This window comes from Pseudorasbora parva, chromosome 25, assembly GCF_024679245.1.
Source record: "Pseudorasbora parva isolate DD20220531a chromosome 25, ASM2467924v1, whole genome shotgun sequence".
NCBI lineage: Eukaryota > Metazoa > Chordata > Actinopteri > Cypriniformes > Gobionidae > Pseudorasbora > Pseudorasbora parva.
This window is the reverse complement of record NC_090196.1, coordinates 23,040,790-23,056,206: the sequence shown is the minus strand read 5'-3', so window position 1 is coordinate 23,056,206 and position 15,417 is coordinate 23,040,790. Positions and strand designations below refer to the sequence as shown.

Genomic DNA, 15,417 nt, shown 5'->3' with positions numbered 1-15,417 from the left:
ATGGACAAAACGTGTAAGTATCAAAAGTTTGTTTATCAGAGCTTGTCTTTAGCGATTATCCAAAAGCCTATGGGAAAATCCTATTGGTTTTTCTTGAGGGAACCAGTGCGATGCTAACTGCTTGTTGGCCTACAAAGTGACATCATACCTGCACCACTCAGATGTTGTTAGGACCCCAGTGTCTTATGAAAAAGTCATCAAGTTTGGAATGGCATAAATAAACAATTACAATTTCATTTTAGGGAAGACTATCCCTTTAAGTATGAGCAAACACCACAAATAATCACGCGTTCTATTAAATCCCAAATCCCATCAACAGACAACGAGGCACTTGGATCTAAATAAAAATCATTTATTTTCATTAATATAGTAATCAATCTACCTAGAGCAAAGAAATAAAGGTCCACCATGCCACTTTATTACTACAGTATGTGGAGGCTGCGCCAAGGTCTGAATACCGAACAGACAGACACACAGACCAATAAGGAGAGGAGGGGCGGGGTTCATTCTGGTCTTCATTCTCCATGCCAGTTTAAGGTGGGAGGGGCCAGTGTACTTGGGGGTGGAGTCAAGGATATATTCCTTTCATCTAAAATTTGGGAGGGAAAGCTTTGAAATCTTCAAGCTAGAGGAACAGACCTGTTATAGAGGGGCAGACCAATCTTGATGGACACGGAAATTTGAAATGTCTGTGTCAGTGTGAGTGTATATGAGTGTGCGTGTGTGTGTCTGAGAGAAGAGGTGTAACAGGTGCTGCTTAGATCCAACTTTCACTGTACACTTGAAGAGGTTTCAGACACAAGGGATAAAAAATTGAGGTAACAAACGCCTTTTTCGGGTTCCTGAAAAACAAGAAAAAAAGGCACATTTCAATTTCACACACTATTAAATGCTACGTAATTGCAAAAACCAGATTTGTGGATTATTTCATTTTATCTTGGAATTTATGACTATTTATTTTTATATATGCATCAATATTAAAATTCTGGTCGATACTAATAAGCCAATACTTGTTCATGTTATGGCCGATAACTGATAAATTGGAGTTTTTAAAATCTAAAAATATTTTGTCTAAATATTTCACAAATAAAACCAAAAATTTGATGAATAATTTTAAATGCTACAGGTGAATATAGGCATCACAACATTATGATGTGCGGCAGTGCCATTATTAGTATTAAACATTATTTTAGTTAATTGAAATAAAATAAAATATAGATATTAAAAAATTTACTTGGCAACTAACCAAAATATTGTTTGTTCAAGACGAAACATTAAAATGACAATAACTGAAATAAAATAGAAAAAATTATAAGAATGTCAAAAGCACAAAAGAAAGTTACTAAAACTTAAGCCAAAATGAAAATGAATAAAATGTAATTTAAAATATTAGTAAACACTATAATAACATAGATTATTAAAATAACACTGATGTACAGTATAAAAATAAATACTTATTTTGAGAGTTGCTAAAGAGTACATTTATCAGTGTTATTACATTTTTAGTGTTTTACATATATAATTGTAAAATCTAAATGTAAAAATAAGCATGTAATAAGCATGTAATAAAATATTGATTAAACCAATAAAATAAAGCTGGTTAAATGTATCTTTTGATATAAGATTTGATTAACAGAATTCACAAAATATATGTTATATATATTCATATGCACTTCCAAAAAAAAATCCAAATTTGTAACATTTAAAGATAAATATTTTAATATACACGGATGAAATATTGACACCTGCTCTCATCGGGGTGTGTTGGTTCCACTTGACACTATAGTGCCATCTGTATTAGTGTGAGACTGCTCCTTCACCACTGGATCTAAAGACACAAAAATTAGTATGTTTTTTGTGTCATTTTAGACTTTTTGTTGTATCAATATAAGCTGTCAGGGGTGAGGTGAGCAAACTCACAGAAATAAGGGTGCTCCATGGCCTCGGTGGCAGTCAGTCTCTGCTGATGGTCGTAGCGTAGCAGCTTGTCGAGAAGGTCCAGAGCCTCCGGGCTGACCAAATGCTGGTTCTCCGTCTGCACAAACTGTTCCCAGCGCTTCCGTGTCTGCCTGTAGGATACGGCAGGAGAGTTTCAATAAATGGACAAACTAACATTGTAGATTATGTCACACGTGGTATTGGTACTCACTGGCCGAGCAGGTCTTTGAATCGTGGGTCCAGCTCAATGTGGTATTTGCGAAGGTAGCCAAATAACTCATCTGTTCCGAGAACTTTTGCAATACGCACCAACTGGGGAACGAAGGAGTTAAATTAAATTATGGTCACATGCTTAGGACAAAGTATTTAGCTAGTAGTGTTAAATGCATAATTGCAATTTGAAATTATATATTTTTTAAATGAATAATCAAACAATTTGCTAATCACCTGATCGTAGTTGTCTTGGCCATGAAAGAAGGGCTCTTTCTGAAAGATCATACTGGCCAGCATGCAGCCGAGACTCCACATGTCCAGACTGTAATCATACATCTGTTCACACAATATAACACACATTAAACACAATAATCACACCCAATATAAAAAGAAAACAGCAATATGGGTCAAAATCATTTACTGAATATTATTGTAACATGTATCTTATCATTAAAATGACTAAGTACAAGGCATATGTTTAAGAGTAATGATATTTAAGTACGCTATGCTATAAATACCGAAAAAATCCCACATACTTATTCTGTGTGATTCATAAAGAGCATTATACCTGATAGTCCACCAACAGTTCTGGGCCCTTGAAATAGCGTGAAGCCACTCTGACATTGTACTCCTGAGCAGGGTGGTAGAACTCAGCAAGACCCCAGTCTATCAACCTCAGCTGCATCAAACACACACAAACATGATGCTGCAACACATCTGAAATCCCACCCAAAAGAAAACAGCACCCTGATGCCCTCTGCTGGTGTATAAAGTCAATAACTACATTGATGGAGGGAACATTGCATTCTGACTGTCTTAAATTCAGTTCAAGATGAAGAATTAACAACAGCTGCATCATTACCTTCCTTAACTGGTGATCGATCATGACATTGTGGGGTTTGACATCACGGTGCATGATCCCCATACTGTGGCAGTAGTCCAGAGCCTGCCCGTAAAAAATTAAATAACCAAACCTTAGCAATTCACAGAAGCCTTCAAAACGAGCCACTGAGGCACACGCTTGCTTACCTTTAGTAGTTCATACATGTAAAAACGTATATCATAATCTGTTAACTTTTGATACAGCTCCTAAACAGAAGGGAAACAAAATATATTAGATTTGAAGCAAAGGGTTTAAATTTAAATTAAATGTTGATGATATGTCAAATCAATTATTTTCATTATTACACAGTCCCTTGAACTCTGATTAACCAGTCAGCAGTAAAATATTTTTGCAAAATAGCAGATCACCTTAAATATTTTCCAATCTGCCAATTAGTTATTCAGAACAATAAATAGACAGATAGATAAGACAGATAGCTAAACAAACATAGATAGACAAAAAGACATTAGATAGATAGATAGATAGATAGATAGATAGATAGATAGATAGATAGATAGATAGATAGATAGATAGATAGATAAACAGACAGACACAGACAAACAAACAGATAGACAGACAGATAAACAAAGATAGATAGATAGATAGATAGATAGATAGATAGATAGATAGATAGATAGATAGATAGATAGATAAACATAGACAGACAAACAAACAGACAGACAGACAGACAGACAGACAGACAGACAGACAGACAGACAGACAGACAGACAGACAGACAGACAGACAGACAGACAGACAGACAGACAGACAGATAGATAGATAGATAGATAGATAGATAGATAGATAGATAGATAGATAGATAGATAGATAGATAGATAGATAGATAGATAGATAGATAGATAGAGATACAGACAAACAAACAGATAGACAGACAGACAGATAAACAAAGAGATAGATAGACAGATAAACAAACAAACAGATAGACAGACAGACAGACAGACAGACAGATAAACAGAGATAGATAGACAGATAAACAAAGATATAGATAGACAGACAGATAGATAGATAAACATAGACACAGACAAACAAACAGATAGACAGACAGATAAACAAAGATAGATAGATAGATAGATAGATAGATAGATAGATAGATAGATAGATAGATAGATAGATAGATAGATAGATAGATAGATAGATAGATAGATAGATAGATAGATAGATAGATAGATAGATAGATAGATAGATAGATAGATAGATAGACAGACACAGACAAACAAACAGATAGACAGACAGATAAACAAAGAGATAGATAGACACATAGACAGACAGACAGATAGACAGACAGATAGATAGACACATAGACAGACAGACAGATAGACAGACAGATAGATAGACACATAGACAGACAGACAGACAGACAGACAGACAGACAGACAGACAGATATATAGATAACCTTAATTAGAATATACCTTAAAATCTGTGTTATTGATGCATTCAAAGACAAGCGCAGGTGTTCGAGACTGCAGAAAGATTGGGGAGAAACCAGAGAAATAGACAGAAAGAGAGAGAGATGAACAATTAGGAAAAGGAAGTCCTTCAAATAAAGAAGTCCATAAATCAACAATAGTAAGCATTAACAGACAAGCATTCATTGTGATCGCAATCAAAAGGCAAAACAGAAGCACATGGCGTACAAAAGCATCATGACTGGCTGCAAGTCTTTATTCCAAATTTGATATTTCAATAATCATCACTACACTTCCCAGTCATTTTCATATGATTTCATTTGTGTACAGATAGTCTTCCAGAATCACTCTATTACCGGTTGCTAATGTTTGGACGGTAAATCTGTGATGCTACCAATCTGATTTTTTAAATGTAATTTCACTGACAATTTTGAGAGCGAAACTTACAGAGAAACCAAATTTAGTCCTGTAAGCTAGAAAAAGTAATTTGTCTGAAATGTGGTCTGCACACAATCTTCAGCAAGAGAGAAAATCAAAGTCCCACAGGGACAAACTGGACCCTGATTTGACAAACATCACAATGGAAGAGGAGAGAGATGGAGAACGTACCACAGGGTCCTTTACTGTGTCCATTAGTTGAATGATGTTGGTTCCTCCTCGTAGGTTCTCCAGGATCTTGATCTCCCTCTTGATCTTCTTTTTCTTGACAGGCTATTTTAGAAAAAAACCACATAATATACAAACTTACTCATCATTAAAGCCCAATAGCCTTCATCTTATATCAAAGCCATCATTCACTCACCCTTAAGTTGTTCCAAAACCTGTATGCAAACAGTAGATCATTTGAAGAATATGGGTAACCAAACAGTTGATGATAGTATGGGATAAAAATACCACAATGGTTTCTGTTCAACTGTTTGGTTACACATTCTTCAAATGATCCTCTATTTTCATACAAGTTTTGGAACAACTTAAGGGTGAGTAAATGATGATCATAAAATTATCTTCTTTTGTGTTCAGCAGAAGAAAGAAATTCATACAGGCTTGGAACAATTTGAGGGTGAGTAAATGATGACAATTTTCATTTTTGGGTGAACCATCCCTTTAAATAGTAATATTTCCCAATATTACTGTTTTGACTGTATTTTTTGATCAATTAAATGCAGCCTTGGTCAGCATAACCCCCCTTCTCCACACAATATGCAACAAAATTTCATCAAGCTAATAAAATCTTATAAAACAAATTATCGGATCTTCTGGAAGATTAAATTTACCTCAGAAAAACCACAACATTCTGTAGCCCTAAATAGGCAGTCATATTGATTATGCATACAAACTCTCACCTTGAGGATTTTGACCACAACCTTCTCATTATTGTTGATGTTGATGGCCTCGAAGACCTCGCTGTATTTGCCCCTCCCGAGCTTCCGTACCAGCTGGTAATCCTCCTGGTTACTGCAGGTGGTACAAAGATTCACATGCCAGTCAGATAAGAGAATCTACAACCAGAAACCAACATCTCCAGCCCAGAATGCAAACGCGTGGCTTCTGCTAGCATGAAGGGGGCTGAAACAGTCAACCATCTGTGAAAATGACCAGGCCCATCATTTCCCCTGTCAGCTGAGGGCTGACTGACGAGGGATGGAGCCAAAGACGACATTTTAAGCAATGGTCTGCTGTCTGAAAGCGCTCATAACTATAATAATCAGGCAAACGTCACTATTCTTACAGGGCTTTGTACATGCAGAATCATATTTTTTTTCTGTGTATAGAAAAACAAAATGGCTTAACATTAAGAAATATGTTACAATAAATACATTTAGGCATATGCACTACAATAAATAGTTTAAAAAAAAGAATCAGGTGCATTCAACAGTTTTATTTTAGTTGTATTTGTATATTGATAGTTAGCTTTTATTTTCAATTCGAATAAGGTTTCAATTTTAGTACATATATTTACATTTATTTTTATTGAAATTTTAGTATTTCAACATTTAGAACAACATTTCTCATTTTAATTGTATTTCAATTAACTTTAAACTTTCAATTTGTTCTAGTTATACTAACAATACTAACATCCAAATTATTCACTAATATCATACAGAATGGTCACATTGAGTTAGAAGTAGGCATTAAAAAAAAAAAAAAAATCGACCACAAAAGTCTAATTAATTGGTCTAAAAGGAATAGTTTGGTTAAATGTATAGAATTTAATTACTATTTTTCTGTGGAATTCAAATGGAAAAATGTTATGCAGTTTATTTCATGCAAGAGTTTATAATGATCAAAAAGAATAAAAACTACTTATAAAAACTAAAGTATGTAATTTCGTTTCGAACTGGGACACTGCATTTATTAATGACTTAATTTTGACTCTATAAACTTTTGACAAACAGACTCTCAGTCCCATTATGGAAAAGAGCTGGCATGAAGATTGGCAAAAAAAATCTCCCTTTGTGCTCCACAGAAAAGAATAACAAATATATACTAGTATTATATATATATATATATATATATATATATATATATATATATATATATATATATATATATATATATATATATATATATAATACTAAATAATGTCAGCACATTAATCTAGCTGTTAATTATATATGTGCACTGTGCAAAACAGAAGCACATTAACTGCTCCAGAGGAATCTAACCATTAAAACCACTAAATGTTCTATTAGTGCGCTGGTTTCGAATGGTAATAATTACTGGATGTGGATTGCACACTTGAGGGAATCGGAGCATTTGCATAAAATCTGTGGATGCTGAAGAGGACACACACTGCTCTCTAACGCTGCATCTGTAAATCCGTTCATGTCATCCTCTCACAGCAGCTCTCAAACGGGGGCTGCTCGATCACACAGATTGATGGCTTTCCCAACACGATCGATACCGAGCCTACAACGTGAACCACTGCGCAAAGAAAATTATGCACGAATAATGCAACTCACTAGATTTTGACAACATTAGATTATGATGCACTTTAATAGCTTTAAATCTCTCACCTCCAGGTGGGCACATGGGCCTCATAGTCCCAATATTCCCTGCTCTTCAAAGTGTTGACATCGGCATACACCCGAGATTTACTACCGGCCACTGGGCCGGGCATGGCGCGCGACGGAGCTCAGGGTGTAGGAGAAATCCGATCGCCAAATCCAATCCAAAACACACAGACGGATAACCACCGATCAGATGTAGGCCAGCCCGGGGGTGGGGGGTCTGATGGTATCCGGTTCGGGCGTGTAATATCTGATATCAGCGGTGTAAAAGATGGAGCGCGGTGGCCGCTGAGCAGCACTCGTTCCTCGGTTTGTCGGCGGTGTTTAGACCGCCTGGAGATCCGAAGGTGAGAATGAATAGTGGATAGGCTGTGAAATGCTCTGGCAGTGCTAATATCGCATGCAAAGATGCGAATATAAAGTCTAGACGGTCTATTTTGGACCTGTATGTGTGAAGTTTTGTGAAAAGTGATTTGGTTTAAAAATAGACTTTGAGTCCTAGGCGGGGGGGTTTGTTTAGATCTAATTATTGTGGGTTAAACCCCCCCACCACCCCAAAGGGGCCTCAAATCCCTAGATCCAAAGCATAAAGATCAGAGAAGAAAAGCCAGGATGTGTGTTCTCTCAGTCTTCAATATGTAGCAATGGATGCTGGAAAATACAGTCCACAGTAACCGAGTATAATATAACTAATCAGATCCGAAGCTTCAGGATATTGAGTGGTTAGAAAGAGAGGGAGAGGCGGTGGACTACAGATCGATGTTCTACGTTACCCGACCTCCGTGAAAAACCGCGTCACCGTGACGTCGCTTGCGTAAAGTCGTAGTGCAAGAATCGCAAAAACCGCTTATAATCCCGTGCAGCGTTCTGCTTATGATCGGGGTTCGGGTTTTCCTGACCAATCCCCCCGTGCTGCTGCAGGAAAAACGGACTGGAACGGTTTCACCCGGAAGCGCAAGATAGCTTTGTCAATTAGCATTGTAAATCCGGAAGTACAAGTTGTCATGTCCGTAGAGATATATACATAGAAACCGCATGCGCCCACTTTCAACCATAAGCTCGGCGACGAATCCTCCATCTTGGACCGGTCTACATGACGCTGTTTATCACGCGCACTAACAATCAATAATAATAATAAAGGTATCGATGCATTTCTATCAATAAAGAGACGGTATTGTTCAGAATAAGGTTGCAGGAATCTTTAAATTCCAGACTAACTGTTTAATGGGATCATCTTTCAGAGGAATGTGTTGGTTTGTGTTTTGTTCGCAATATGTCCATATGCTGAATTAACATTAATTATAAACTACCGGTAAATTATATTAACCATCTGCTAATATCTATTATATTGCGTATATAGATACTAGATGTGAATAACTACGGTTGTAGACGCACAATAACTTGCTCTCGAGTGTTTACGGACCCTCTTTGACCGATCCAATATGGCGGACGCTGACGCCTAGCGGGCCACAAAAACATCCACCAATGAGGTACCTATTTGTATATATCTATGGGCATTACCAATGGGCATGCCCTTCCGTTGCTATGCGCCCATGTTAGACTTCCGTTTGATGTGTAAAATAGACAAATGCATTTTGATGAAATGTATGGCTGCATTCAGCAATTTAGTTTAATTCACTGATATAAGGGTTTTATTTCAAAAGCATAATCAGCCATACAGTTTTGCACAAATTGTTTACAGTATTAATGTATATTTAGGGGAAACACAAAGGTGTATACAAACGGCAGATGTAAATCTACCATATTAAAATAAATAATGTAAATATAATTATAAGAGAACTGTTTTTAACATTAAATAACACCTCTGATGTTATTTGTGTACACTTGTGTAAAGGCAATGGTACAATCTGTCCCTAAATTAAAAATCACATTAAAACGTGCTCATTTTTAATATGCGTTTTTATAGGATATCGCAATAATGGATAATGAATTTATGCTTATTAATTAATACCTTATACTTAACTAAACAAACGCGCGCACGGAACCATGGCAACGAACCACAGCAAGCAACGATGGCAGCTACGACAGAGAACTGTAAAACTGACTCGGATCAAAACCAACTTGTAAAACTGGTAAAGGACTTAAAGTAAGCCACAAAAGCCTTTTTACTTCAAATAATGTCTTAATCTTGCATATTGTATTCTATATCTATTTTTACATGTAAACAACTCTTTCCCCCCTTCATTTTAGACGCTCCAATGCAACGCTACAAGCAGAGATCGATATGTGTGAGCGATATATTAGTAGTCGACTGGACCTTCAGACACAATCGGAGACGGCATCACACATGGAAAGGGCAACGGTATTTTTTATATATTTATTTTTTTACACGTTTTTTAACTAGCTCATCTTTGTATTTAATAAGGTAAACAAGTGCGTGCAGTTCTGATATAACGTTACATTCATTTTTTGTGCGTCGTGACGTGTATCCGTATGCGTTAACTCTCAAATGTTGAGGTGAAACGTGCATGTAAATCTTATAATATAATGTACGTTTTAATTTTTTTTTGTTCTTTAAACCTGTAAAGCTTGACATAAATATTTGTTCGAAATATATGTAAATCAATTAGATATTTATTACGATATCTATATTACATTACAGACCAATAATATGTCTTAGTAAGATGATATTTCAATTTTTACTATTATGATCAAAGCATAGTTTTTATTGTGGGGGGCAACATAAAATGTAATACAATGACGATTGAGAGATGTTCAAATAAGCACTTCTCAGAAACTTGATGCATCATATTTCATACTGTGTTTTAACATGATTTTCTCATACTCAAGTAAGTTACTTTAGTTCAGTAAGTGTTCATCTTAAAATATTACTAGCAATGCAAGAGTTATTGCGTTTAATTTATACAAATCAGTAAAGATTTCAAAGCAAAAGACACATGCACCACAACCTGAAGGGGTAAAAAAGTATATACTGTCTATCAATCAATCAGATTAAAGAAGGCATGCAGTAGATTGTGCATAACAGGCTTTTCAGCAAAGTTTTGATCAAGGAATATGTGTATAAAATATGCTTTATACTATAGGGATAAATAATAACAAACAAAAAAAACAGGAGTGTATTCATCCATTTTCAATCTTTTGATAGCAGAGTCCAGGAAGGAAGACTAAAGTCCACACTCCAGAAAGACAACAGCTCCTGACACTGGAACAAAAATGCGATGTCGCTCAAGGCGTGCTTAAACAGATGACTAAGGATTTGAATAGAGCGAAAGACCATTCAGAAAGAGAGCTGGACAAATACAAGGTCAAGTCAAGAGAGGGAACAAGCTCATAAAACTTTGTCACAAATAGATTTCATACGCTTATATAATTGTTTCTTCCCTCTTTAGGCAACTCTGGAAGAAGCTGATATCCACTTGGCGGAGATTAAAAAAGAATGTTGCCAGTTTGATCGCGACATCTGTAAAGCAGTGCAGGACAAAAAGTGTTTGACCATGAGTGCTGAGAAGGTCATCAGATACATTGAGGACAAAATAAGGGTCAAGGTAAAAGAAAACGTCATGTTGCAGGTTTATTCTGACAAGAGTTGTGATTTAAATTGACAAAAATGTGCCTAAATCTTTACAGGAGAACTTGATCGAGAAATTGCACCGGAAGAATACAGCACTCCTCGCATACAAGAAAAAACTAAAGGTCAAGCTTAAACAACAGGAGGAGATGGGTGAGGGGCTGACAGCGCTGGACTTTGAGCAGCTCAAGCTTGAGAACATCAAAATTCGTAAACAACTGGATGAGCAAAACCGTGAACATTCTGATCTCAAACTGCTTGCAGGGAATTCCTTGCAGGTCTTGAGTTGTAATAAGGTGATTCTTAATCTATTTGTTGAACCACACCCCACAGTGTTAGGACAGGTCTTGCGATGACCATTACTATAAGGAACTGTTGACCTAAAAGTGTGGGCACTCTAAAGCCTTACTGTCCCTGCAGTGAAGGAATTTCCCAGAGGGGCTTCCCAGTGCAGCTCAAGCACAATGCTGACTGCATTCGAATGAGTACAGCGATGACCATGATATATCAGTCCTCTTCAGACTATCACTGGCACCTCGTACAGTCTCGAAAGGCAGCTCTTCAGGGGGCTCCGATTCGAGCTGCTTCAGTCGGCCAACCTAAGGCCGCTTTCGCTGAAGACCGCACTTCTGCTTGATCTAGCAACGGTCAATCTCTCCATGCACGCTACCTGCCTTGAATCTGGGCCTAACAATTCGGAAATCATTCTTTAACCAAAACATAGCTATGTACCCAAGGTGCTCTCAAACTACGTTTAGAGCCCAGGTCATTTCACTTGTTTGCCCTTCCCTTGCTGGAAGACGATAGAGAACAAAACCTACTCTGCCTTGTCAGGGCTCTCTATATAGAGTGCACTGCCCAATTCAGACAGTCAGAGCAGCTCTTCGTATGCTTCGGTAGACGCAACAGTGCTTCCGATCACGAAGCAAAGATTATCACGCTGCATAGTAGATGTTATCTCTTTGGCCTACATGGGCCTCCAATGCCCCGTTGGCATCAGAGCACACTTCATGAAAGGCATTGCCTCTTAAATATGGACAACGTGACTTCATCCATTTTCGCTGACAACAGTTGAAGCTTCCAGACTAGAAATGTAGAAATTAAAGTTCAAGCCCTAATCTGCTCCCAAAAATCCTCCAAAAAGTCAGTTAGTGCCTCAGTGACAACTTCACTCAGAGAAGCCGTCGATCTCAGCTGTCAATCATGACCTCACACCCCCCGTTTTTATAGCATCAAATAACTAACTAAAACTAAACTTATTTTTTTAAAAACGAACACTTGAAATGAAATGGTGATAAAAACTGCCAACAATGACATTAACTTTGGGGGAAATATTTGAAGTGTAATTTAATTGTTTAGTTCATCTCGTGTCCATTAGAACCGGCCACCTCGGGGCGATCGAGGCCCGGAGGCTTCAGTTATTTACAGGAGTACTGCAGGCCTGAGCCCAACCCACTAAGGTTTCCTTTCTGTGGGCCCCGACCTTTGTCATGACCTAGGTTGGATTTATGACTAAATTCTACTCTAAAGCCCTTTTCGGACGGGATTAGATTAACATGGGGACGTGGGGGTAAAGTCATTTTACCTTAGGACGTCTAATATTAATGGCCTGTTCACACGGAATTAAGACATGTTTTAATAAACAGTTAGGTCCAGTCTAACGATTCTGATTGGATTGTGTTGATAATAAACACTTTCGATGAGCTAAAATAAGTTTTGTGCCTCTAATAAGTGCTTTTAATCTTCTTTTTGCTTTAAATGATATGCGGAAAATACGGAAGGTTTACCAGAGTTGACCCACCACCTACAACGCAACCAAGTGCTTCAAACGCCTCCATGCTTGCAAAACATGTTTTTGTTTAACTTTTTAAACAGGAAATGATGGAATTTTTCCAGAAGGTAAACGTCTCAGTAATCTTTACTGACATTCTCTGTAACGATTACCGATATGGCAAATTCGGACAGGACTAAAATCACAGAGTAATCCTCTGGTAATAATTACTTAACCCCCACGTCCCCATGTTAAACTAATCCCGTCCGAATAGAGTTTAAGACCATACTACCTCAGGCTGGAGTTCAGAGCAAGGTCTTTCAGCTTTAATAGCACGGCATGATTAAACTGTGTTCCCATATGCGTTTAGTAAGACACAATACAAGCAAACCGTTTTTGAAAGGGAATGAACTCGGTTACTTGCGTAACCCCGGTTCCCTGAGAATAACAGGAACGAGTATTGCGTAGACGGCCACCTTGCTAGTGAGCTTCACAACTAGCGATCGTCACTTTAGTTGAATTAACCTGAATCCTATAGGCAAATGGGCAGCTTAAATAGCCAGAGGCCCCGCCCATTTTGGCGGGCTCTACTCTCTGTTGGTGGGACGCGCCTTAATTTTTTTGTACATATACGCCCCCTCGCCATAGGCTCGTGCAATTCCCACAGCCCAACCAATCAGCGTGCCTATAGCTCTGCACTATGTTGGCTATGTTTTAAAATAAAGGCTTCAATATTTTTTTCCAATATGTGTCTAGCAACACTTGTTACCATTATTCTCAGGGAACCGGGTTTACGAAAGTAAATGCTTGAAAGCAGGGCGTTTTTGATCGTTCATCAGCTAAAAAAAAAAATCCAAAAGGGATTCCAATTAAATCCTTTATTATCGGTATAGTTGTGGTATGGAGATTTTTTTTTGCCTAAAGAATTTTTTCAATGTCCCCTTCTTGCAGAAGAAGCTTCAGATCTTGACACACGAGTCAGCTGTGCTGAACAGTGACATTGCTTTACGGATGAAGTTACTGGTTAAGATTGAGGAGGACACCAAGCAAGCGGAGGAGGTCAGGATCATACGTTTCCTTATATGTACTTGAAATTACAGATATGTAGAAAGACCACCATAAAGCTCCTCAAGAGCTTTGCGTACCAGAGCCATAACTTCAGAAAACAACATCATGGCAGTAAATAACCAAATATTTACACTTTAAAAATCATGATAAAAGCTTAACCGGATTAGTCATTTGTACTAGTTGAATTGGAACTCCAAAATACTTTTTCCTGACAGGAACGAAACAAAGCAGAAACTTTGAACAGGAAGTTGATGGGCCAGTTGGCCGACTATCATGTACCACATGTCCTACAATACATCAAGGTTAAGGAGTCCCACAGCCAGCTGCAGAAGTGTGTTAAAGAATGGGAACGCAAGGTGGAGATTGCAGAGGTGAGGAATCTTAAAAAGGTGTTGTTGTTTTTTGCAATACATTTATTTATACAAAAGACATGGTTATAAAAGACAATTTTAGATCATAATCTCGTTGTTTTTTTTTAAAGGAATAGTTAACATTAAAAAGAAAATTACCCCATGAAATTAAAAAATTAATTTAAAAAAGTACCAGTCAGTTATATTAATATCCTGACGCTTCCAAGCTTTATAATGGCAGTGACGGGGGCCATTGAAGCACATCCATCCTTCATAAACTTACTCCACATGGTTCCTTAGGTTAAGAAAGACCTTGGCGAGTCAATGGTTTTTTTTCAACAAAAACATCCATATTTAAATCTTTATAATGTAAAATATCTAGCTTCCGGTAGACTGCCTTCCGTATTGAACTTGTGGAAAAAACGTAACTGTCGCAACATATCACTAGAACATAGCATAAGCATTTTGAACTGCAAGAGGCATTAAACTTTCTGCTCAAATCAAATACAGAAGACAGATTGGCGGAAGCTAGATACTTAACATTATAACATTTTAAATATAGATATTTTCGTGAGAAGTATGTTAAGGATGGATGGATGTGCTTCAATGGACCCTGTCACTGCTATTATAAAGCTAGGAAGAGTCAGGATATTTATTAATATAACTCTGATTTTGTTCATAAGAAAGTAGAAAGTCATATACACCTAGGATGGCTTGAAGTTAAACTCCTTTAATTGTCTTCATTTTGTAATATTTCCAGATGTCATTAAAAACATACACAAAATCCTGGGACAAGCTTCGGATCGCTGCTGGAGCCAGACTAGTTCCTGCACAACATGCAGCCATGGATTCTGGATTGTATGATTTCGGACATTAGAGCTAGGTCCTAAATAGCCTCAGTGCCCATACATTTTGCATCTGAATTTCAGCATCAATATAAAGAAAATAAATGCAACACAACAGTGTATTATTAATGAAAATGTTTATTAGTTAGTGCTGTGTATATTAAATGCTACATACATTTATTTCAGCATGAATGTCACATCAAACGCCACATTAACTTTTCTTACTAGCTCATTCACAATCTACAATATGAAAAAAAGCTAAGTATGAGTATGTGCGCTTGGAAGCACAGATACTTGGAACAGATTACAGGAACTAACACAGCAGGCATGCACGGGGTGGAGAGGTCTCAAAACCATAAA

General features: G+C 37.3%; 2 protein-coding genes across 3 annotated transcripts; one reads left to right on the top strand and one right to left on the bottom strand.

Annotated features, from left to right (window-relative positions):
• Positions 1–336: 336 nt before the first annotated feature.
• On the bottom strand, positions 337–8,439 carry csnk2a2b (casein kinase 2, alpha prime polypeptide b). Its single transcript, XM_067436503.1, has 12 exons — positions 7,480–8,439; positions 5,806–5,917; positions 5,072–5,173; positions 4,466–4,516; positions 3,181–3,240; positions 3,014–3,097; positions 2,720–2,830; positions 2,386–2,487; positions 2,150–2,250; positions 1,921–2,069; positions 1,746–1,828; positions 337–842 (listed from the first exon to the last, which is right to left on the bottom strand). The coding sequence occupies exons 1-11, from the start codon at positions 7,581–7,583 to the stop codon at positions 1,752–1,754; spliced, it is 1,053 nt and encodes a 350-aa protein (XP_067292604.1). The 5' UTR covers positions 7,584–8,439; the 3' UTR covers positions 337–842; positions 1,746–1,751.
• An 890-nt stretch (positions 8,440–9,329) lies between these two features.
• Positions 9,330–15,105, top strand: cfap263 (cilia and flagella associated protein 263). Of its 2 annotated transcripts, none has more exons than XM_067435929.1 (8): positions 9,330–9,580; positions 9,685–9,796; positions 10,604–10,759; positions 10,845–11,000; positions 11,083–11,319; positions 13,746–13,853; positions 14,078–14,233; positions 14,973–15,105. In XM_067435929.1, the coding sequence occupies exons 1-8, from the start codon at positions 9,420–9,422 to the stop codon at positions 15,087–15,089; spliced, it is 1,203 nt and encodes a 400-aa protein (XP_067292030.1). In that variant the 5' UTR covers positions 9,330–9,419; the 3' UTR covers positions 15,090–15,105. The 2 variants fall into 2 exon arrangements, with proteins under 2 accessions (XP_067292030.1, XP_067292029.1); XM_067435928.1 differs by having other exon boundaries at positions 9,331–9,580; positions 10,601–10,759.
• The last annotated feature ends 312 nt before the right edge of the window (positions 15,106–15,417 follow it).

What these genes read in the sequence shown, in the direction of transcription:
- csnk2a2b (XM_067436503.1), bottom strand. Translation starts at nt 7,583, where the DNA reads ATGCCCGGCCCAGTGGCCGGTAGTAAATCTCGGGTGTATGCCGATGTC. An exon ending in TTGTGGTCAAAATCCTCAAG is followed by an intron (nt 5,174 to 5,805) that starts GTGAGAGTTTGT and finishes TTTCTAAAATAG; the next exon opens with CCTGTCAAGAAAAAGAAGAT. An exon ending in TCGATCACCAGTTAAGGAAG is followed by an intron (nt 2,831 to 3,013) that starts GTAATGATGCAG and finishes TGTTTGATGCAG; the next exon opens with CTGAGGTTGATAGACTGGGG.
- cfap263 (XM_067435928.1), top strand. Translation starts at nt 9,420, where the DNA reads ATGAATTTATGCTTATTAATTAATACCTTATACTTAACTAAACAAACG. An exon ending in CACACATGGAAAGGGCAACG is followed by an intron (nt 9,797 to 10,600) that starts GTATTTTTTATA and finishes ATCTTTTGATAG; the next exon opens with CAGAGTCCAGGAAGGAAGAC. An exon ending in GAGAGCTGGACAAATACAAG is followed by an intron (nt 10,760 to 10,844) that starts GTCAAGTCAAGA and finishes TTCCCTCTTTAG; the next exon opens with GCAACTCTGGAAGAAGCTGA.